Source organism: Mustelus asterias, unplaced genomic scaffold, assembly GCF_964213995.1.
Source record: "Mustelus asterias unplaced genomic scaffold, sMusAst1.hap1.1 HAP1_SCAFFOLD_980, whole genome shotgun sequence".
NCBI lineage: Eukaryota > Metazoa > Chordata > Chondrichthyes > Carcharhiniformes > Triakidae > Mustelus > Mustelus asterias.
This window is the reverse complement of record NW_027590926.1, coordinates 19,568-43,253: the sequence shown is the minus strand read 5'-3', so window position 1 is coordinate 43,253 and position 23,686 is coordinate 19,568. Positions and strand designations below refer to the sequence as shown.

The 23,686-nt window shown below is 49.2% G+C and overlaps 1 protein-coding gene across 1 annotated transcript in view; it reads right to left on the bottom strand.

Annotated features, from left to right (window-relative positions):
- The window catches only part of klhl6 (kelch-like family member 6), a 39,997-nt gene continuing 16,311 nt past the window's right edge, over positions 1 to 23,686 (bottom strand). Inside the window, exons 3-6 of the mRNA XM_078205779.1 lie at positions 22,856 to 23,093; positions 21,152 to 21,354; positions 19,397 to 19,610; positions 1 to 2,355 (exon numbers count right to left, since the gene is read on the bottom strand). Of these exons, the coding sequence (XP_078061905.1) occupies positions 2,054 to 2,355; positions 19,397 to 19,610; positions 21,152 to 21,354; positions 22,856 to 23,093 (957 nt within the window). The 3' untranslated portion in view covers positions 1 to 2,053. The remainder of the gene's footprint in view (positions 2,356 to 19,396; positions 19,611 to 21,151; positions 21,355 to 22,855; positions 23,094 to 23,686) is intronic.

Here is a 23,686-nt window from a genome sequence, read left to right as displayed (position 1 = left end):
CTTGATGTCCATCATCGACCAGGCGAGCTGGTGAGGCCTGGACTGGTCCAACGCGACCGAGGCCACTGTCGGGTTAGGTGATGCGGTGGACGGTTCCCAAAATGGCGGCCCACGTGACTCGGCTGACGTTACCCAAGATGGCGGCTCCCGTGGGTCGCGCGTGGCTGATGGTGTCCAAGATGGTGGCCTCCGTGGGTCGCACGCGGCCACTGGCGTCCAAAATGGCGGCACCCGCGGATCGCACCCGGTCGATGGCGTCGAAGGCAGTCCCTCCCATGGATCGCACGCGGCACTGCTGGGCCTGGGAGCCGATTTTGCCCTGCAAACTTTCAGGTAATGACCCTTCTTACCGCAGCCAGAGCAGATCGCGCCTTTCGCCGGGCAGCGTCGTCGTGGGTGCTTCTCTAGGCCGCAGAAGTAGCACCTCGGGCCTCCGGGGACTGCCGCAGTGGTTAGTTCGGCTTCGGGACGGGGCATGGCGTAGGTTTGCGGCCCTCCCAGGTACAGCAATGGCTGCGGTCGCGGTGTCCACGGTGCGCCCTCGTGGTCGGGGGTGTAGGCCTCGAGGTTCCGGAACGCTACCTCCAGTGAGCCGGCAAGTTCCACAGTTTTCTTCAGGTCCAGCCCACCTTGTTCCAGCAGACGCTGCCGGATATAGATCGACCTGATGCCCGCGACAAAGGCATCTCTGATCAGGTCGTCGGCGTTTTGGGCGGCTGAAACGGCCTTGCAGTTGCAGGCTCTGCCGAGTGCACGCAGTTCGCGCAGGGATTGCTCAGTCGATTCCCCGGGTTGCTGTCTGTGAGTGGCCAGCAGGTGTCTGGCGTAGACCTCGTTCGGCTGCCGGTTGTACTGGCTCTTGAGGAGATCGATTGCCTCCTGGTAAGTCTCTGCGTCTCGGATCAGCGCGAAGACGTGAGCGCTGACGCGGGCGTGGAGCACATGCAGTTTGTCGATGTCTGTTATGACGACGGAGGAGGCGATGAAGGTCTCAAAACAGCGCAGCCAGTGATCGAAAGAGTTAGAGGCGCCAACTGCCTGCGGATCCAAATCCAATTTGTCAGGTTTCAGGAGTTGCTCCATTTCATAAATGTTGTTAATAGAATTGATGCACCATTGATTCACGCAAAGACTAGATGTTGCGAAACAACAGGCTTTTATTAACAAGAACAGAAACACTCCCAAACCGATGGCTAATCCGAACTGAGGCAAAAGGGGCGGAGAGCAGCCTTTATACCCCGAGGAGGGCGGAGCCCCGGATTGAGGCAGCAGGGGCGTGTCCAGGCATATCCCATATACAGACAGTATTACAATGGTTCACCACAAGCTTTAATTTAAATAGCGTTAAATCCAGTGTTATTTGTGGGCAATCAGCCCAAATTTATTAAATACAACTCCCTGCCACTTTACAAGGTGGCTCAGCAGGACTATCATTGGAGGCTCAGGAGGAGCGCATTCTCAAGTACCACAACTTCCTTTTCCTGGCGTATGTCTGTGCATGTGTAAGTGTTGGCAGCTGTGGTTCCCTATTGACCCTCAATACCATCGCTATGATTAGGACCATGAGATCTGGCCCTTTGTGGTCAATCTGCATCGTTACTCTTATTATTCACCTTGGTTCCATAATACCCTGGCTTATGTGCAACCGGTCCCCATCACTTAACTCTTTGAACCAGTGTTGGATCCTGACTGCTCCAATATATTTACTCCATCTATTCCCCAAAGTGTTTCCAACATATTGCAACGCTTTCCCAACGCGTATCTCCTACGACTAGTGTGTAGCTGCTTGATCAGCCAAGAAAAATGCAAGGAATCTTTTTGGATTAGATTCTGGCTCCCAAATATTTTGACAATGCAGTGTTTGTCCCACAAGGTTCGGTTTCAATGAATGTACGGCCTTCACTCCAGTGACATCCAAAAGGATCAAATCATGGAGACAGGAAAATGTTTTGGTCACATGCATCCAAAGGTTAAGATAGAAGTTGAAGAGAACACGGATCCTGGGAAAGTCCCGAGGCAAGTCCTCAGGAGGTGAGTAAATTGCCCACGCTTGTCATACAGAGACCGCTCCTGGAACGATGCGACGGATGTGTGTGTAGGACTTCCTAACGGTGACGCTGCCATGGTGTGATACGCCACGGGGCAAGACGCACTCCTCCGTCAGCTTTTCCTTCTCTGTGTCCCAGCACAAGACGGTGGCAATAACCTCATTCTTCTCATCACGGCCCCCCGTGATGAAGAGTTTGTTGTTGCAGGCCGCGATCCCGCAGCTGGCACGTTCATGACCAAACTGCGTGACCAGAGTCCATGAGTCCTCTGCAGGGCTGTAACTGTAAAGGGCCTTCATTGCACCACCTTGGGAAAGAGAGAGAGGGAAAGATTAAAGCAGCAGTCCAAGATTACCCAGGCTGCAGTTTACCAGAATGGAAACAAAAGTTGGCGGTTTGCCCGAAGGATATTCCAGCACAATACAGTATTCCATAACGACTGTGTAAAGAAAACCAAAGGGAGGTCAGAGTTCTCCCCCTCATGTACCACTTATCTTGGCCGTGGTTACTCCGACAACCCACCCCATTTTCCATCTCCCTACAAACCCTTGTCATTTGACTCCATGCCCACACCATACCCCTCACCCTCCCACTGTACCATATCCCTCACCCACCCATTGCACCATTTCCCTCACCCACCCATTGCACCATATCTCTCCCCCTCACCTACCCACTCCATCATATCCCTCCCCCTCACCCTCACCTACCCACTCCATCATATCCCTCCCCCTCACGCTCACCTACCCACTCCATCATATCCCTCCCACTCACCCACCCACTGTACCAAACCCCTCCCCTCCCCCTCACCCATCCACTGTACCATATCCCTCCCTCTCCTCCTCACCTACCCACTGTACCATATCCCGCACCTACCCACTCCACTATATCCCTCACTTACCCACTGCACCATATCCCTCACCCTCCCCCTTAGCTACCTACTGCACCATATCCCTCACCTAACCACTATACCATATCCCTCACCCACCCACTGCACCATATCACTCCCTCTCATCCACTACTGCACCATATCCCTCACCCACCCACTGCACCATATCACTCCCTCTCACCCACTACTGCATCATATCTGTCACACACCCATTGCAACCATATCCCTCACCCACCCACTGCACCATATCCCTCACCCACCCACTGCATCATATCCTTCACCCACCCACCGCACCATATCCCTCACCCACCCACTGCACCATATCCGTCACACACCCACATAGCCATATCCCTCACCCACCCACTGCACCCTATCCCTCCCCCTCACCGACCCATTGCACCATATCCGTCACCCACCCACTGCACCATATCCCTCACCCACCCACTACACCATATCCCTCACCCACCCACTGCATCATATCCCTCACCCACCCACTGCACATATCCCTCACCCACCCACTACACCATATTCCACACCCACCCAATGCACCATATCCGTCACCCACCCATTGCACCATATCCCTCACCCACCCACTACACCATATCCCTCACCAACCCACTGCACCATATCCGTCACCCACCCACTACACCATATCCGTCACCCACCCACTGTACCATATGCCTCACCCACCCACTGCACCATATCCCTCCTCCTCACCCACCGCTGTACCATATCCCTCCCCCTCACCCACCACTGCACCATCTCCCTCACCCACCCACTGCACCATCTCCCTCACCCACCCCCTGCACCATATCCCTCCCCCTCACCCACCCACTGCACCATATCCCTCACCCACTCACTGCACCATATAAGAACATAAGAAATAGGAGCAGGAGTAGGCCATCTAGCCCCTCGAGCCTGCCCCGCCATTCAATAAGATCATGGCTGATCTGAAGTGAATCAGTTCCACTTACCCGCCTGATCCCCATAACCCTTAATTCCCTTACCGATCAGAAATCCATCTATCCGTGACTTAAACATATTCAACGAGGTAGCCTCCACCACTTCAGTGGGCAGAGAATTCCAGAGATTCACCACCCGCTGAGAGAAGAACTTCCACCTCAACTCTGTCCTAAACTGACCCCCCCTTTATTTTGAGGCTGTGCCCTCTAGTTCTGGTTTCCTTTCTCAGTGGAAAGAATCTCACCACTTCTACCCTATCCAGCCCCTTCATTATCTTATATGCCTCTATAAGATCACCCCTCAGCCTTCTAAACTCCAACGAGTACAAACCTAATCTGCTCAATCTCTCCTCATAATCTACACCCCTCATCTCCGGTATCAACCTGGTGAACCTTCTCTGCACTCCCTCCAAGGCCAATATATCCTTTCGCAAGTAAGGGAACCAAAACTGCACACAGTATTCCAGCTGCAGCCTCACCAATGCCTTGTACAGATGCAGCAAGACTTCTCTGCTTTTATATTCTATCCCTCTCGCGATAAATGCCAACATCCCATTTGCCTTCTTGATCACCTGTTGTACTTGCAGACTGGGGTTTTGCGTCTCATGCACAAGGACCCCCAGGTCCCTTTGCACAGTAGCATGTTGTAATTTTTTCCCATTTAAATAATAATCCAATTTGCCATTATTTCTTCCAAAGTGAATAACCTCGCATTTGCCGACGTTATACTCCATCTTCCAGATCCTCGCCCACTCACTCAGCCTATTCAAATCTCTCTGCAGACCTTCCGCTTCCTCCACGCAATTCACTTTCCCACTTATCTTCGTGTCGTCAGCAAACTTTGTTACCCTACACTCAGTCCCCTCCTCCAGATCATCTATGTAAATAGTAAACAGTTGAGGCCCCAGTACCGATCCCTGCGGCACGCCACTAGTCACCATCTGCCAACCAGAAAAGCACCCATTTATTCCGACTCTCTGCTTCCTGTCGGATAGCCAATCCCCAATCCACGCTAACACCCTACCCCCAACTCCGTGTACCCCAATCTTCTGCAGCAACCTTTTGTGAGGCACCTTATCGAATGCCTTTTGGAAATCCAAAAACACCACATCTACTGGTTCCCCTCCGTCAACTGCACTAGTCACATCTTCAAGTCATATCCCTCTCCCTCACCCACCCACTGCACCATATCCCTCACCCACCCACTGCACCATATCCCTCACCCACCCACTGCACCATATCCCTCACCCACCCACTGCACCATATCCCTCACCCACCCACTGCACCATACACCTCACCTACCAATTGCACCATATCCCTCACATATCTAACTCATCATATCATACCTGTACTGGCCCACCCTTTCACCATATCCCTCTCACCTTCTAACTCAATCCCTCGATCTCATGTTTCTCCAAATCATATCAAACTGTCTCTTGACTCCATAAACACGATCCACTTCTCCCTCCTTCCCCGGGGAACTTATTCTGCTACTCGGCTGTCCCTTTTCGCCTGCTCCTCTCTCCTTTTGAAAGTTGAACCCTGTTTGCCGAAAACAATTCCTTCCATCTGCAGCTCTTTTTGTTCCCATATTGGATTTATTAACTAACTAATCCATCTGTTGGTTACAATGGATAGAAACGAATCTCCTGACATGATTGTAAAGAAGCTAGGTAAAGATTGTCCAGAGGATGGCGCTGTTGTTTGCTCTTAGCCAAAGTCCCACAACAGAAACAGCAGCTGTCGTTGGATCAGTAATTGTTAATATTCCAGAGCAGCAACTTGCACTGGCGCCAACTCAGGAACCTTGGAAAAGTCGACAACCAGCTGAAAAAATCTGACCCAGCCCAAAAGATCAGACAACTCATTACAACCAAGTGTAACTGAAACACGGGGCTGAATGTTATCAGCCCCCTGGACATAGGCTGGTGGAGGGGGGCAATCGGGGGAGAGTGGGTAGCGCGGGGCAGATCTTATATAATGGTTCGGAGGTGTTGGGAGGGAAGCTTGATGTCTTCCTAGTGCCACAGGGTATTCTCAGCAGCGGGGGGGACATCAGCAGGGCAGCTGCCTTCCGAGAGGGGTGGGCAACCAATTAACAGCCACCTCTCGCCCTCATTGGCATTTTACCAGAGACAAAGCAAGCCCCCAGCATGCCCGGCACTGCCAGGTAAATAGGGTTTCCAACCCTCCCGGATTGGTCTGGAGTCTCCAGGAATTAAAGATCAATCTCCAGGACACTGCTGTGTGCAGCCCTGGAGAAAAACCATCGAAACATTAAAATAGATTGTTTATTTTGTCAACTTCTTTGAACATTTCTCTTCATAAAAATATGAAAATGGGAAAAAAGCAAGCCATTTGGCTAACAGTCAGGACATCACCCAATCGGGAAATTTAATGTAAATTTCTCTCACATTATAGTCATTCTTCTCTAAAGGCTCCATTACAACAAGATTATTAATAAGCCCTTTCTCATTGCTCAACACCAGATCTAAAATAACCCGTTCTCTACTTAGTTCCTCATCACACTGTTCTAGAAAACCATCTTGCAAACATTCCAGGAGTTTGCCCTCCACAACATTAATCCTAATTTGATTTACCCAAGTCAAAATGTAGATTGAAGTCCCTCATGATTATTGGTCCAGCAGCCACATCTATTGTAAATGCAAAATACTACGGATGCTGGAATCTGAAACAAAAACAGAAAATGCTGGAAAATATCAGCAGGGTCTGACAACATCTGTGGCGAGAGAACAGAGCTCTAACAAAGGGTCATCCAGACTCCAAACGTTGGCTCTATTCTCTCTCCACAGATGCTGTCAGACCTGCTGAGAGTTTCCAGCATTGTCTGTTTTTGAGCCACCTTTTTGGTTGTTTTTTCAGTTTATACCCGTGGCCATCTCTATTGATTGTGCTGCTGAGCTGCCAGACTTCTAGTGGGGCCTCTTAATCGACCACTGCCGGTAAAATTCATCTCAGGGCCCCATGTCCCAGTGATGGCTAGTTCGTCTGGGCTTTGCTAAAGATATCAGCCACAATCCAGAGCACAGGCCTGTGGCCAAGGCCTCAAGATGACTGAACAATGTCCTTTTCATTACACTCAGTTTCGATATTTTTGGGTCAACATTGTTCAATTCAATGTGTTGTTGCGTGAAGCTGAAACCCAGTGGCTTCATATATAGGAAACATTGGAATTGGGATAGGCCATTCAGCCCCTTTAACCTGTTCCACGGTGTGGTGAACCATCGTTGGTTACCACTGGGGGTTGTTCTTATGTTACTGTTGGGTTAGGGTGTTGTCACTGTGGGGGTTGTATAATGTTGTTGGGTTAGGGTGTTTACCTGTGGTAAATGTTATTATGGCACATCCCGGTGGGGCCCCGCCTCCGGAGGAGAGGTATAAGACCCTCTGCTCCGGCAGGACCCCTCCAGTCTGAACTGGTGTACTTGTGTTAGTTAGTTCCATTGTTTGATAATAAAAGCCTTCGATAACTGAAGCCTTGTTCCACGTGCTTGATTGTCGCGCATCAATTTTATTATCAAACAGAAAACTCTCAGCAGTAAAAAGAGAGTATGGAACAGATTTTGAAACCAGATCGTCTGGCGTTGGACCCACGTGCGGTCGGTGCCGCTAACACCTTCGACCACTGGTGGAAGTGTTTCGAAGACTACCTGGCAGCCTCTGTAGCTATTACTACAGACAGCGACAAACTCCAAGTCCTCCACGCAAGGGTAAGCGACACGATTTATCTGGCGATTCGTGCGGCCACCACTTACCCGAGGGCCGTCGAGCTCTTGAAGAAACGATACACGAAACCACCCAACGAGATACACGCTCGTTACCTCCTCGCTACACGACGTCGGCAGTCGGGCGAAACCATGGAGGACTACGCCAATGAGCTCCTGCAGCTTGCCAGGGGTTGCGATTGTAAAGACGTATCAGCCGAACAATACATGTACGACCTCGCCCGAGACGCGTTCGTAGCAGGGGTAGGGTCCTCGTACATCCGGCTTAAGTTACTGGATAAAGGGAACCTCAACTTGACCCAAGCGATGGAGATGGCTGAGATGCTGGAAGTGGCGTCGAAAAGTTTGGCTCTGTACCCCGAGGACCACGTGGAGACAACGTGGCAAGAGCAAGCTCAAATCCCTCCTCGCCCCGCGGGCTCGCGCTCCCATATCGATCCGAAGACGGCGGCAGCTCCAGGCGGCCAGCGATGCTATTTTTGCGGTGGGGCCAAGCATCCACGGCAACAGTGTCCGGCAAAAACGGCAATCTGCAGGCCAGTGCGGTAAAAAGGGCCACTATGGTAAAGTTTGCAGGTCGAAGTCCAAAAACGGCAGTGCAGCTTGTAACCCTCCAGAGCGGAGACAATCTCCTTCGGCGTCGCAGTACCAACGAGGTCCGACCACGTGCGAATCCAGGACGGCGCCCACCAGGAGTTGCTACATTTGGCGCCCTCGCCCACGTGCGATTCATGGGGGCGGCCATCATGGTCCACGACGACTAGGAGCGACCAGCAGGGGTCCTCAGCATCAACATCAGCGGCATGCAGTGACGCCCAGGGGCCAACGGTGGCGTCGATCTCCCTGGACCAGACAAAGCACCACAGGCTTGAGAATTCCATGATGGATATCAAGGTAAATGGTCGTACTGTGAATTGTCTGTTTGACAGTGGGAGCACCGAGAGTTTCATACACCCTGACACTGCTAAAAGGTGTGGACTCCGGGTTCTACCTGCCAAGCAGACAATTTCCATGGCATCACGGTCCCGGTCTGTACCGATCCAAGGACGATGTATGGTAACTCTAGAGGTACAATTTACGAGCAATACAGGCTCCTTGTGTTACCTCACCTTTGTGCGCCAATTCTCCTCGGACTAAATTTTATGGTCCACATGAAGAGTGTGATCCTACAGTACGGTGGGCCACTCCCTTCACTGGCAGTAGGGAATCAGCCGCAGCCTCCAAATTGCCCAAAGCGCCCCGCATGCAATCTTTCCACTCTGAAAATCACTACACCATCCTTATTTAAGAATCTGGTACCAGGCTGCAAGCCCATCGCTACTAAGAGTAGGCGTTACAGCGCTGAAGACCGGATCTTTATTAGATCTGAGGTTCAGCGGCTCCTCAAGGAAGGGATCATACAGGCCAGTGCTAGTCCGTGGAGAGCGCAGGTCGTGGTAGTCAAAAGCGGGAACAAACCTCAGATGGTCATCGACTACAGTCAGACCATTAACTGTTATACGCAGCTGGATGCGTATCCTCTCCCGCGCATTTCTGATATGGTCAATCAGATTGCGCAGTACCGAGTGTTCTCTACCATAGACCTTAAGTCCGCCTACCATCAACTCCCCATCCGCCCAGAGGACCGACAATATACGGCTTTTGAGGCGGATGGTCGTCTATACCATTTTCTCAGGGTTCCATTTGGTGTCACCAATGGGGTCTCGGTCTTCCAGCGTGCTATGGACCGAATGGTGGACCAGAACGGGTTGCGGGCTACCTTCCCGTACCTGGATAACGTCACCATCTGCGGCCATGACCAGCAGGACCATGACACGAATCTCCAACACTTTCTGCGCACTGCATCTCGCCTGAATCTGACCTATAACAGGGAGAAGTGCGTATTCCGTACGCGCAGGTTAGCCATCCTTGGATACGTGGTGGAAAACGGGGTCATTGGCCCTGATCCAGACCGTATGCGCCCCCTTACTGAACTTCCCTTGCCCGCTAGCATGAAAGCACTGAGGAGATGCCTCGGGTTCTTTTCGTATTATGCGCAGTGGGTCCCCAACTACGCGGACAAAGCTCGTCCGCTCATCAAGTCCACGACCTTCCCACTCACGCCGGAGGCCCAATTGGCCTTCAAGGCTTTGAAAAGCGACATTTCGAAAGCCACGATGCACGCGGTGGATGAATCCATCCCTTTCCAGGTGGAGAGTGATGCATCTGATTTCGCCCTAGCCGCCACACTAAACCAGGCAGGCAGGCCCGTCGCGTTCTTTTCCCGCACCCTTCAAGGCCCCGAAATTCGGCACTCAGCGGTGGAGAAGGAGGCTCAGGCCATTGTGGAGGCCGTCAGACACTGGCGCCATTACCTGGCGGGGAAGCGGTTCACCCTGATCACGGATCAATGATCCGTGGCGTTTATGTTCAGTAACACGCAGAGGGGCAAGATCAAGAACGATAAGATCTTGCGGTGGAGAATTGAGCTCTCCACCTATAATTACGATATTATGTATCGTCCAGGGAAGCTCAATGAGCCCTCGGATGCCCTCTCGCGCGGAACATGCGCCATCATGCAGGAGGACCGCTTGAAGGCCCTCCACAATGACCTGTGTCATCCTGGAGTCACCCGACTCTACCACTTCGTCAAAGCCCGCAACCTGCCCTACTCGGTGGAGGATGTCAGGTCAGTGACGAGAAGCTGTCGGATTTGCGCAGAATGCAAACCGCACTTTTATCGACCAGACCGGGCACAATTGGTCAAGGCCACTCGCCCTTTCGAGAGGCTGAGTGTGGATTTTAAGGGCCCCCTTCCCTCAACGGACCGGAACGTCTATTTCCTCAATATAATAGATGAGTACTCCCGGTTCCCGTTTGTTGTCCCCTGTGCGGACACGTCGACTGCCACCGTGATTAAGGCATTTAGTGAGCTTTTTACCCTGTTCGGGTACCCCTGCTACATTCATAGCGACAGGGGCTCGTCGTTCATGAGCAATGACTTGAGGCAATTCCTGCTCTCATTCGGGATTGCCTCTAGTAGAACCACGAGCTACAACCCTAGGGGTAACGGACAGGTGGAAAGGGAGAATGCTACAGTCTGGAAGGCTGTCCTACTGGCACTGAAATCCAGGGGCCTTCCAGTCTCCCGTTGGCAGGAGGTCCTTCCAAATGCGCTCCATTCTATCCGCTCCCTCCTGTGTACGGCAACCAATGCTACTCCCCATGAGAGGATGTTCTCATTCCCTCGGAAGTCGTCCTCGGGGATCTCATTACCAGCCTGGTTGACGTACCCAGGACCCGTCCTTCTGCGGCGACATGTGAGGGCTCGCAGGTCCGACCCCTTGGTCGAACTGGTCCAACTCCTCCACACCAACCCTCAGTATGCCTATGTGGCATATCCTGACGGGCGAGAGGACACTGTCTCCATTCGAGACCTGGCGCCCGCAGGGTACGTAGCAACTCCTGTCGCTCCCATACCCCCTGTCACGAATCCCCTACTACTTATTTCTTCCCCAGACGTGGCGCGGTCAGCACCGGGACCAGTGCATAACAGTTATACTCCCATGTACAGCTTGCCTGAGACTCGGAGATCGGCGCCACCACAGAAGGTTCCAGGATCCCCTGCACCATCGCCTCACCAGGGCCAACCGGCCCGGGAGTCCTTGAGGGGACAGCCGGACGCTGTTTTGGAGAGAACGCCACCGCAAGCACCTGCTCCGGTTTCGCAACCGGTGTTGAGGAGATCACAGCGACGGTGCGGTCCTCCAGACCGTCTGGACTTGTGAATTTTGTACATATGACCTGTTTTTTGCACCCCGCCGGCCTTTGTTTTTAAAGGAGGGGTGAATGTGGTGAACCATCGTTGGTTACCACTGGGGGTTGTTCTTATGTTACTGTTGGGTTAGGGTGTTGTCACTGTGGGGGTTGTATAATGTTGTTGGGTTAGGTTGTTTACCTGTGGTAAATGTTATTATGGCACATCCCGGTGGGGCCCCGCCTCCGGAGGAGAGGTATAAGACCCCCTGCTCCGGCAGGACCCCTCCAGTCTGAACTGGTGTACTCGTGTTAGTTAGTTCCATTGTTTGATAATAAAAGCCTTCGATAACTGAAGCCTTGTTCCACGTGCTTGATTGTCGCGCATCACACGGTTCAATTAAATCACGGCTGATCTGTATCTCATTTTTTTTAGCCACTTTGTCCCACATGCCTTAATACCTTTACCAAAACCAACATCTATTAGTCTGATAGACTCCAATTGTTTTTGAACACCAGGTGGCCCCAGGGAATCTTAAAACAATGTCAAGAGATTTCAGAGAGTGAGAGTGAGAGACACAGAGAAGGAGAGAGACGGAGAGAGAGGGAGACAGAGAGGGAGTGAGACTAATAGAGAGAAAGAGACTGACAGAGAGAAAGACAGACTGGGAGAGAGGGAGACAGAGAAGGAGAGAGACTAATAGAGAGAGACAGAGGCAGAGAGGGAAAGAGACTGAGACAGAGAGAGGGAGAGAGACAGAGAGAGGGGGAGAGACAGAGAGAGGGGGAGAGACAGAGAGAGGGGGAGAGACAGAGAGAGGGGGAGAGACAGAGAGAGGGGGAGAGACAGAGAGAGGGGGAGAGACAGAGAGAGGGGGAGAGACAGAGAGAGGGGGAGAGACAGAGAGAGGGGGAGAGACAGAGAGAGGGGGAGAGACAGAGAGAGGGGGAGAGACAGAGAGAGGGGGAGAGACAGAGAGAGGGGGAGAGACAGAGAGAGGGGGAGAGACAGAGAGAGGGGGAGAGACTGAGAGGGGGAGAGACAGAGAGAGAGAGACTGAGAGAGAGAGAGAGACTGAGAGAGAGAGAGAGACTGAGAGAGAGAGAGAGACTGAGAGGGAGAGAGACAGAGAGAGAGAGAGACTGAAAGGGAGAGAGACAGAGAGAGAGACTGAGAGAGAGAGAGACTGAGAGAGAGAGAGAGACTGAGAGAGAGAGAGAGACTGAGAGAGAGACAGAGAGAGAGAGAGAGAGACAGAGAGACTGAGAGGGAGAGAGACTGAGAGGGAGAGAGACTGAGAGAGAGAGACAGAGAGAGAGAGAGACTGAGAGGGAGAGAGACTGAGAGGGAGAGACAGAGAGAGAGAGAGACTGAGAGGGAGAGACTGAGAGAGAGAGACTGAGAGAGAGAGACTGAGAGGGAGAGCAGACCCAGGGGAACTCTGTCTGCAGCCTACCCACTTTCTGGGAAAAATGTGACTTCAGAAAAAAACAGATAAGGAATTGGTTGGTGAGTATTTTCGCATTTATCTTTGAAAGCTTGGATAATTTATTGATAATTATAACGTTTTATTAATGGTAGTAAGGTTTACTAAGGGTAGTCAGCTTATTGGGAGCAGTAGGATCGAGGTCTCTAGTCTCCAAATTGTAAAATATAGTTTTAAAGCGAAGTTAAAGCACGCCAGGGCAGCTCAGCTGGTCCAATGCCCATCCTGGGAAGGTGAAGAGTGGTGGACACTTCCTGTGGCCGGGAACTGGTGCAGGAACTGGTTCCACCAGCTGCAGGAAGCTGAGCTCCAGGTTTTGGATCCTGGAGTCACTGTGGCATATCCGCGAGGCTGACAATGATGTGGATAGCACGTTTAGGGAGGTGGTCACACTGCAGGCAATGGGTGAGGGAATGGGTGATCACCAGACAGTCGAGGACAAGCAGATGACTCGTGCAAGAGTTCCCAAGTCCAGTTCACTCACTAACCAGGTTTCTGAATACAGAACAAGCTCAGGCAGGCAGGAGGGAGTGGTGGTGGGCGGGGATTGTTCAGGCTTCCACCCAAGGAAGTAGAGAACCCTCAGACCCCCCCACCGCCACCTGGTGGGGGATAGAGGGGTGGAAGGATTGGACATCGAGAACAGGGGGTAGTTAGGGCCAGGGAACTGGAAATGGTGGATATGATGTAGAGCATCAGAGAAATCACCAAATGTAAGTGGAGACTGGACAAGGGGAGAGAGGATGGAGTCAAGATAGAAAGAAATGAGTTCAGTGGGGCAGGGACAAGCTGATACGATGGGCCTACTGGGGCAATCCTGTCTGGATTTAGGGATGGAGGTAGATGTGGGCTGTGTTGGATCGGGGACGATGAGGTTGGAAGCTCCGGATGGAAGATCTTCAGAGGCGATGAGGTCAGTGTCAGTCCTGGTTCAATGTTTGGTGGTGGGGTCATGGTGTGATGGGAGGTAGGATCTCTCTCCTCCATCTGGCTGAACTAGTTCTCTCACTCAACAATTTCTCCTTTAATTTTGCCTCATTTCCTGCAAATAAAAGGTGTGGCTATGGGTACCCGCATGGGTCCCAGTTATGTCTGTCTTTTGGTGGGTACGTGGAACATTCCTTGTTCCAGTGTTACTCAGGCCCCCTCCTGTAACTCTTTTTCCATTACATTGATGACTAGCGGTCCCATTTCATGCTCTCGTTTGGACCTGGAAAAATCTGTCAATTTTGCTTCCAATTTCCACCCCTCCCTCACCTTCACATGGTCCATCTCTGACGCTTCCCTTCCTTGACCTCTCGGTCTCCATTTCCAGTGATACACAGACCATCAATATCCTTAAAACCTACCGACTCCCACAGCTGTCTTGACTACAGCTCCTCACACCACACTCCCATTCTCCTAATTTCTCTGCCTCCGTCACACCTGTTCTGATGATGCCACCTTTGAAAACAGTTCTTCTGACATGTCTGCCCTTTTCCCTAACCGAAGTTTGCCCCCACCTGTGGCTGACGGCACACTCAACTGGGTTCAACCCATTTCCTGCACCTCTGCCTCACCCCTTCCCCTCACTCCCAGAACCAGGATAGGGTCCCCCTTGTCCTCACTTTTCACCACCAGCCTCCACATCTAGGGGATCATCCTCTGCCAACTCCAGCATATCACTACCATGAAACACATCTTGCCCCTCACCGCACCCCTTGTCAGCATCCTCCATGACACCCTGGTCCACTCCTCCATCACCTCCAACTCCTCATCCCCTTTCCCATGTAATCGCAGAAGGTGCCTGCCTGACCCTTTACCTCCACCCTCCTCACCGTCGTAGGCCCCAAACACTCCTTTCAGGTAAAGCAACATTTTATTTGTACTTAGAATCATAGAATCCTACAGTGCAGAAGGAGGCCATTTGGCCCATCGAGCCTGCACCAACCACAATCCCACCCAGGCCCTGTCCCTGTAACCCCACATATTTACCCTGCGAAGGTCAATTTAGCATGGCCAATGAACCTAACCCGCACATCTTTGGACTGTAGGAAGAAACCAGAGCACCCAGAGGAAACCCATGCAGACACGGGGAGAATGTGCAAACTCCACACAGACAGTTACCCGAGGCCAGAATTGAACCCAGGTCCCTGGCGCTGTGAGGCAGCAGTGCTAATCGCTGTGCCACCCTCATTCAATTTGGTCTACTGTATTCACTGCCTCTGATGTGGTCTCATTTACCTTGGGGTGATTAAACGCAGACTGGGTGACCACTTTGCAGAACACTTTTACTCAATCCATAAGCATGACCCTAACCTTCCTGTCGCTTGTCATTTAACTCAGCATCTTGCTCTCATGCCCACATGTCCATGTAATGTTCCAGTGAAGGCTAACGCAAACTGGAGGAACAGCACTGCATCCTCCGATTAAGCACTTTACAATTCTTGCGACTCAATATTGAGTTCAACATCTTTAGGTTGTGACCTTTCTCCATCTTTTATATTCAAACACTTTTTGGCCCAATGCAAACCCTCCCCCACAGGGCCATCTGTCACTTGTTTTTCAGTTTTGCTTACACCAAGCACTGACCTATATTCTCCCAGTGACACATTCTGATATCTTACCTTTATGTAACTACTCGCACCTTCTCCTGTCATTAATGCTTCCTGTCTCGTGACTAACGCACCTTGCTGCAATCTCTCCTAGCTCCCACCAATCACTGATCTTCTTCAGCTCCAGCTGCCCCAGCCTCTCCGACATATTATATAGTCCATCACATTTCTACCTCTCTCCAGTTCTGAAGAAGAGTCACATGGACTCAGAATGTTAACTCTGTTTCTCTCTCCACAGATGCTGCCAGACCTACTGAGTTTTTTCAGCACTTTCCTGTTTTTGTATCAGATTCCAGCATCTACTGTACTTTGCTTTTATTACCATAGATCCTAGATGCCTTAATCATGTTTAATTGTGTAATAAGCCAATGAAAATATATTTCACTAAACTTATATTCTGTTGGAGATGTCATTCGTGTGAACTAACTTAACAGGAATTTTGTTCCATTCCCAATGGAGTGACATTGTTGACAACTGGTCATCCCACTCCTATCTCCAAACAGAGGCTGTGGTATTTTATCTCAGTGTAAGTTATTGCATAGAAACATAGAAACACTACAGCACAATACAGGCCCTTCAGCCCACAACATTGTGCCGAACATGTCCCTACCTTAGCGATTACTAGGCTTACCTATAACCCTCTATCTTACTAAGCTCCATGTACTTATCTAAAAGTCTCTTAAAAGACCCTATTGAATCCGCCTCCACCACCGTTGCTGGCAGCCCATTCCACGCGTCCACCAGCCTCTGAGTGAAAAACTTACCCCTGACATCTCCTCTGTACCTACTCCCCAGCACCTTAAACCTGTGTCCTCTTGTGGCAACCATTTCAGCCCCAGGAAAAAGCCTCTGACTGTCCACTCGATCAATACCTCTCAACATCTTATACACCTCTATCAGGTCACCCCTCATCCTTCGTCTCTCCAAGGAGAAAAGGCCGAGCTCACTCAACTTATCCTCATAAGGCATGCCCCCCAACCCAGGCAACATCCTTGTAAATCTCCTCTGCATCCTTTCTATGGTTTCCACATCCTTCCTGTAATGAGGCGACCAGAACTGAGCACAGTACTCCAAGTGTGGTCTGACCAGGGTCCTATATAGCTGCAACATTATCTCACGACTCCTAAGCTCATTTCCTCGATTGATGAAGGCCAGTACACCATACGCCTTCTTAACCACAGCCTCAACCTGCACAGCTGCTTTGAGCGTCCTATGAACTCGGACCCCAAGATCCTTCTGATCTTCCACTCTGCCAAGAGTCCTACCATTAATATTATATTCCGCCATCCTATTTGACCTGCCAAAATTAACCACCTCACACTTATCTGGGTTAAACTCCATCTGCCACTTCTCCGCCCAGTCTTGCATCCTATCAATGTCTCGCTGCAACTCCTGAGATCCCTCCACACTATCCACAACACCTCCAACCTTTGTGTCATCAGCAAACTTACCAACCCATCCCTCCACTTCCTCATCCAGGTCATTTATAAAAATCACAAAGAGTAAGAGTCCCAGAACAGATCCCTGGGGTACTCCACTGGTGACCGACCTCCATTCAGAATATGACCCATCTATAACCACTCTTTGCCTTCTGTGGGCAAGCCCAGTTCTGGATCCACAAAGCAATGTCCCCTTGGATCCCATGCCCCCTCACTTTTTCAATAAGCCTTGCATGGGGGACCTTATCAAATGCCTTGCTGAAGTCCATATATACTACATCGACTGTTCTTCCTTCATCAATGTGTTTAGTCACATCCTCAAAAAATTCAACCAGGCTCGTAAGGCATGATCTGCCTTCGACAAAGCCATGCTGACTATTCTTAATCATATTATACCTCTCCAAATGTTCATAAATCCTGCCTCTCAGGATCTTCTCCATCAACTTACCAACCACTGAGGTTAGACTCACTGGTCTATAATTTCCAGGGCTATCTCTACTCCCTTTCTTGAATAAAGGAACAACATCCGCAATCCTCCAATCCTCCGGAACCTCTCCCATCTCCATTGACGATGCAAAGATCATCACCAGAGGCTCAGCAATCTCCTCCCTCGCCTCCCACAGTAGCCTGGGGTACATCTCATCCGGTCCCGGCGACTTATCTAACTTGATGCTTTCCAAAAGCTCCAACACATCCTCTTTCTTAATATCTACATGCTCAAGCTTTTCAGTCCGCTGCAAGTCTGCACTACAACCACCAAGATCCTTTTCCATAGTGAATACTGAAGTAAAGTATTCATTAAGTATCTCTGCTATTTCTTCTTTATCACCTGCCTATCCTCCCTCTCACACTGTCGGCAAGCTTTCTCTATTTGTGAGCTAACCTCCTCTCTCCCAGTCACTTCAATTTGATTCCCACACCCTAACCATTCTAGATTAAACTCTCCCCAGTAGCCTTAGCAAACTGCAGTTCCAAAGAAATGTCTATGTCACTCATTTGTCAAACTTACTTGTGGTTGTTACCTGGAAGAGATCAGGTAACCCATACAGTCCAAAATCCGCTAGTGTTTTTATAATCTCATTTAATCAAATTCTAAGAATGATGCTGTGTTTTATCGTTTGAAATTCCTTAATGCCTTTTCCCTCTCTCTCTCATACACTTAGAAATATCAGCACAGGATCAGCCCAGAGCCCAGACAGTGAGGCATTGCTATTTTCCCCTTGTGCATTAATCTGGATTTACATGGGCTGTGATCTTACTTGTTATTGGCTCATTACCATGAGTGGGCAATAGCTATCAATAGCTCTGATGAACATAGCTTCTGGCTGCTGTTCTCACACTCCGATGATGGTGTACCTAGTCTAAATCCCAATCAGCTTGGATTTAACTGGACAGAGGACACATCCAGTACATTCAGTGGAATAATCTCTGGAAGAGTAAGGAGAGGAGGGATGGAATCTTGTGGGGGAATTGGGGGTCTCGGCCACTGGCTGCAGAGTCGATGAGAACCCCACATTGTCTCTTTTCAAAAAGAGCTGCTGCATCTTGTGCCAATTAAGCAAGATATGGGCTAAAACCCATACAGACACAGGAAGAATGTGCAAACTCCACACAGTCACCGAGGTCCGGAATTGAACCCAGGTCCTTGGTGCTGTGAGGCAGCATGCTAACCAATGTGCCATCATGCTGCCCAAAATCACAGCAATATTCTGTAGAGTTTAAAACCGTCTATTGATGTGGAGAAGCACCAATGGGCCAACAAAGATCATTTGGGGATAGTTGGAATTCAAGTTTCGAATGAAGGCGAAGGTCTGTGATAAATTTCTTTGAACAAGAGGTGTTCCTGTCATTGGTGCACCAGCAAAAGGACATGAGAAATCTCGACCTAGTAATCATCGCAAAATTGGAAACATTAGGATGGAAAACAAAAAACATCTTTTCACATGCAGGGTAATGTACCATAGAACCACACCAACTCTCCGAAAGAGCATCTTACCCAGGCTCACCTCCCCCTCACCCTAACCCTGTAACCCCTCGCATTTAGCATAGCCAATCCACCCAACCTACACATCTTTGGAGTGTGGGAGGAAACTGGAGCACCTGGAGGAAACCCACACAGACATAGGGAAAATGTACAAATTCCACGCAGTCATCTAAGGCCGAACTTCCTTTTTCAGAAAGCTACCAATGCTGTGTCCTTTCAAATATTTTATTCTTAGCTCAATAGGTTTTTAATGAATTGTCTTTGGATATGTATACGTCGAGGATAGCTGGGACACTGGGTTATGTGGAAGGAGCTGTGAGACCAAACAAGTCAATAAGGGGAAGGGTGACGATAGATATGGATCAAAGATGGGAAAAAGGATTTAAAGTACAGATCAGCCATGAATGGTCAAACAACCTTTACATGTTCTTAACCAGAAAGTTGTGCTCAAACTCTTTGCCCAGGTGTTAACATCTGCACTCACCGCCCACAACAAATCACCATAGTCCACATACCTACAACATAAATGTGGTCATTGAATGTGACAGCATTGATGCACTTGGCTTCGACAGGCATCGGTGACCTGAGGCTCCATTTATTGGCTGCAGGGTCATAGCATTGGGTTCTGTCCGTGGCCAGCTTCCCATTGGGACCTCCTCCAATGACATAGAGTTTCTTATTATAGGTGGTGGCAGCAAATGAGCTCACATTCACGAGGAGCGGAACCACCTGCAGGAGAAGAAATGATCTGAGTGACGTTTAACTGGTTCACAGAATGAAGTGACACCTTTCAGAAAAAGGGCTGTGAATGCTTAACAACAATGAAAGAGAACAAACAACATTTACTTCAGTTTTTCACTCCTCTCCATTGCCTCCACCCTACCTCCCTGTGCCAAGCCCTCCCTCTCTCCCGACGCCTCACCCACCCGCATTTTGCTGCATGACATTTAGATGTAGGGGTCAGAGAAGAGTGGAGTGCCCTGGTACAGAAGAGGGTATGGGTCACAAGAGCACCCTATATGTAGTACTCATCGCTGTGAATGTCTTGTTAATTACATTGTTAGCAGAAACAAGTGATGGAAATGAATTGTCTTTGGCTATGTACAGAGGATAGCTGGGACACTGGGTTGTGTAGAAGGACTGTGAGACCGAACAAGTCAATAAACTCTCTTAATAAAGAAAAGTTCTAACTTGGTTTCGGCTTCACCAATTTGCTTGGATCCTGTTAAAAATGCCTGTACTCCAGAATTAGTCATGCCCCCTAGCCAAGCTGTTCCAGTACAACTCCAACACTGGAATCTGACCAGCAATGTGGAAAATTGCCCACGTATGTACTGTCCACACAAATTAGGGTCAAGTCATGCTCCAGGGTCCTGAGCACACAATCCCGGCCAACACTCCAGTGCAGTACTAAGGGAGTGCTGCATTGCTGGGGGTGCAGTCTTTTGGGTGAGACATTAAACCAAGCCTCACCTGCCCTCTCAGCTGCACAGAAAGGATCCCACTGCAATATTTGAAGAAAAGCAGGAGAACAGTCCTCAGTGCCCTGGGCAATATCCCAAAAAAATTCCAATTATCTGATCATTTACTTCATTGCTATTGTGGGATCCTGCTGTGCACAAATTGACAGCTGCATTACAACAGTCACCACACTTCAAATGTATGTCATTAGCTATGAAGTTCTTTGGGATGTCCTGAGGTGCTATGTAAATACAATTTCTTTTTCATTCCCCCGCAAATGTTAACTGCAACATACAGATTGGAACAATTTATTGATTTTGTTCAAGAAACTGGTGGGCATTATATTTGTTGTATTTTATTTTTGATGATTGTTGAGATTCAGTTGATTGCATTCTAATCTCAGAGTCAAAAGGCTCTGGCATCAATTCCTCACTCCAGAGAGTTGTGTACAAAATCTCAGCCAATGTTTCGGTGCTGTGTTGTCAGAGGTGAGCCTTCTTTTGAACGACATGTTAAACCTGGGGCCCTGTGTGTTCTCTCAGAAGGACTTGCTGTCCACAGTTCCATTGCCATGGTTCCCATGGCAGTGACTACACTTAAGAAGTATTTCATTGGCCGTGAAGTGCTTTGGTATGTTCTGAGATTCTGAAGGTCACTATTCATGAGATGTGACTCCCGGGCGTGACAGAAAATGCATGACAGTAAAACTGTGACACAGGAGGTAAAGTGTGAAATGTACAGAGGGGGCACAATCTGTAAAAAGAAATCCCAGTTTAGTATAGATTGCCATGAACACAGATAGTAGATACCTCTGACCAGCAGTTGTGAAAGGGGTCATACGCTTCCACACTGTTGAGACGTGTAATGCCGTCAAAACCTCCCAGTGCGTACACCTTGCCACTCAGAACAGCCATCTTGTGTCGCCACCGTCCAGTGTTTAAATATTCAACCTGAATCCATTTGTTTAAGGAGGCGTTGTACTTCCACACCTCATGCTGTGTTTCTTTACCACCTGGAAGATCCAACAGAAAAACAAACTTTAATCTTGCAGATGCATAAATCTTGACCTTCTTCTGTTCCCAAGGTGATTTTTGGAAAACACTTGCAGCCGTGGCAGTCTTGAACCTAGGACCTCGTGCCTGAAAAATAAATTTCATCACTTAAAGAATGTGAACTTCCTGGGCAGCCACTGGGAAAACCTGGGATAAACACATGAAGGAAAAGAATTTGCTGGACTATGAGAAATGGAGGGATTAACTCCATTCTGAGTGGCTCCATTCTGTGTTCCTTCATTCTGTGATGGGCTGTGCAGACATTTACTCCCTTCAGTCTAGAAGATCTGAACGAGTTGTGTAAAATGAGGGAAGGATTTGGTAAAGCAGATACAGAAATTTTAACCCGTTCAAATTCCACCCAGTTGCACTGAGTTAAAACCGAACCCAATTGACACTGGTGAGGGGATTCAGAACGAGGGAATATCATCTTCAAATTAGAGCTAAACTATTTGGAAACAAAATCAGGCAGTGTTTCTTCACACAAAGAACAGTGGAAATCTGGAACTCTCCCCAGTGCTGGAACAATAGAAATTTTCAACACTCAGAACAACAGATTTCTGTTAGGATAGCGTATCAAAGATGGGTAAATGAGGGTGAGGTACAGATCGCCAGGATCTGATTGGCAACTGTCTCAGACCAAACCAGACTGTACACGATTGCAGTGTAATATTTGATGCTAAGATGAGCTGCCAATCACATAGCCTCACTATCACAAAGACCATTCGCTTCCAACTCTGTAACATTGCCCAATTCTGCTCCTGTCACAGCTCATACATTGCTGACACACTCACTCATGCTATTGTTAACTCTGGACTTGACTATTCTAGCGCATGCCTTGCCTTATACCATCCTGCATAAATCACTCTTTACATCCCGCTCTCCCCTTTGAATTTTGCTCTTTGACAGAATAATGCAGCATTGATTCAGTAATATAAGAAATAGAAATCTGAGCATCCTCATAATCTATCAGATTTCTTGTCTGTATTTACATTCCCCTTGTAGTGCTGTTTCCAATGTATCTTATCAGCTCGTACAAATCTACCTGGCAGTGGACCTATTTGTGCAGAACTGCCATTGGATTTATTTTTACAAAGCAACCGAACCAAGGACATATGCAGCCTTTTTCCTTCGGATTTTTTTGTTCACTGGAATGAGTGTTCGCAGAGCTGTTCCCATACTGCCTGCTTTAACACTCACAGGGAAGGTACAGCATTGGTTAGATACAGAGTAAGCCTCCCTCTGCACTGTCCCATCAAACACTCATAGGGCAAGTACAGCTTAGACGCAGAGTGAAGCTCCTTCTACCCTGTCTCATCACTGATTTGTGCTGAGGTTTGTTGCTGATTCTGGCTGTCTGAAATGAAAGGTGACCATCCCCCAAGGTGAGTGCAAAGTAAGAGGACAGTAAGAACCATTGTGTTGGATGGTGGGGCAGCTGGTCCTAAACTCACAGCTCACCTGAGATGTAGACCTCGTTACGGAATGTGATACATGCAAATTCCACCCACTTCTTGTTCTCACTCTCCATCTCCAGCTCCGTGATGGGCAACTTGGCCACTTCCAGCCGACTTCGCCGGAGTGGGTCCAGGCAGGTCACCTCCGACACAAACTTCTCATCCTTGGTGCAGCCGCCTATTATCATGAAAACTTCCGACTGGAACTCCTGCATCCTGGGTTTCGTCCTCTCTGAAATAATCTGCTCCAATGGAAACAAAAAGGAGGTAAGTATCAAAGTTGAGTTGTTCTTTTCCTCATTCACTGGTGAATTATCCTGTAAAATGTTCAAGAAACTTTACTCTCTTCTATCTTATAAAGGTTCCAGATTCAATCCTTGGGATAATCTCCACTGTCACCTGAGGTGTTGTCAACAGGGTAAAAAGTTTAAAGTTTATTTATTAGTGTCACAAGTAGGCTTACATTAACAATGTAATGCAATGAAGTTACTGTGAAAATTCCCTAGTTGCCACACTCAGGCACCTGTTCGGGTACACTGAAGGAGAATTTAGCATGGCCAATGTACCTAACCAGCACATCTTTTGGACTGTGGGAGGAAACCGGAGCACCCGAAGGAAAGCCACACAGAAACGGGGAGAACGTACAAACTCCACACAGACAGTCACCCAAGCCGGGTATCTAACCCGGGTCCCTGGCGCTGTAAGGCAGCATGCTAACCACTGTGCCACCCCAGGCCTCGAGTGTCAGCCTTGGCTCATTGGGGAACATTTTAGTCCGAAGGTTGTTCCAGAAGATTGAATATGTAATCTCGGCTGGCTAAGTAGTGCCAATTTG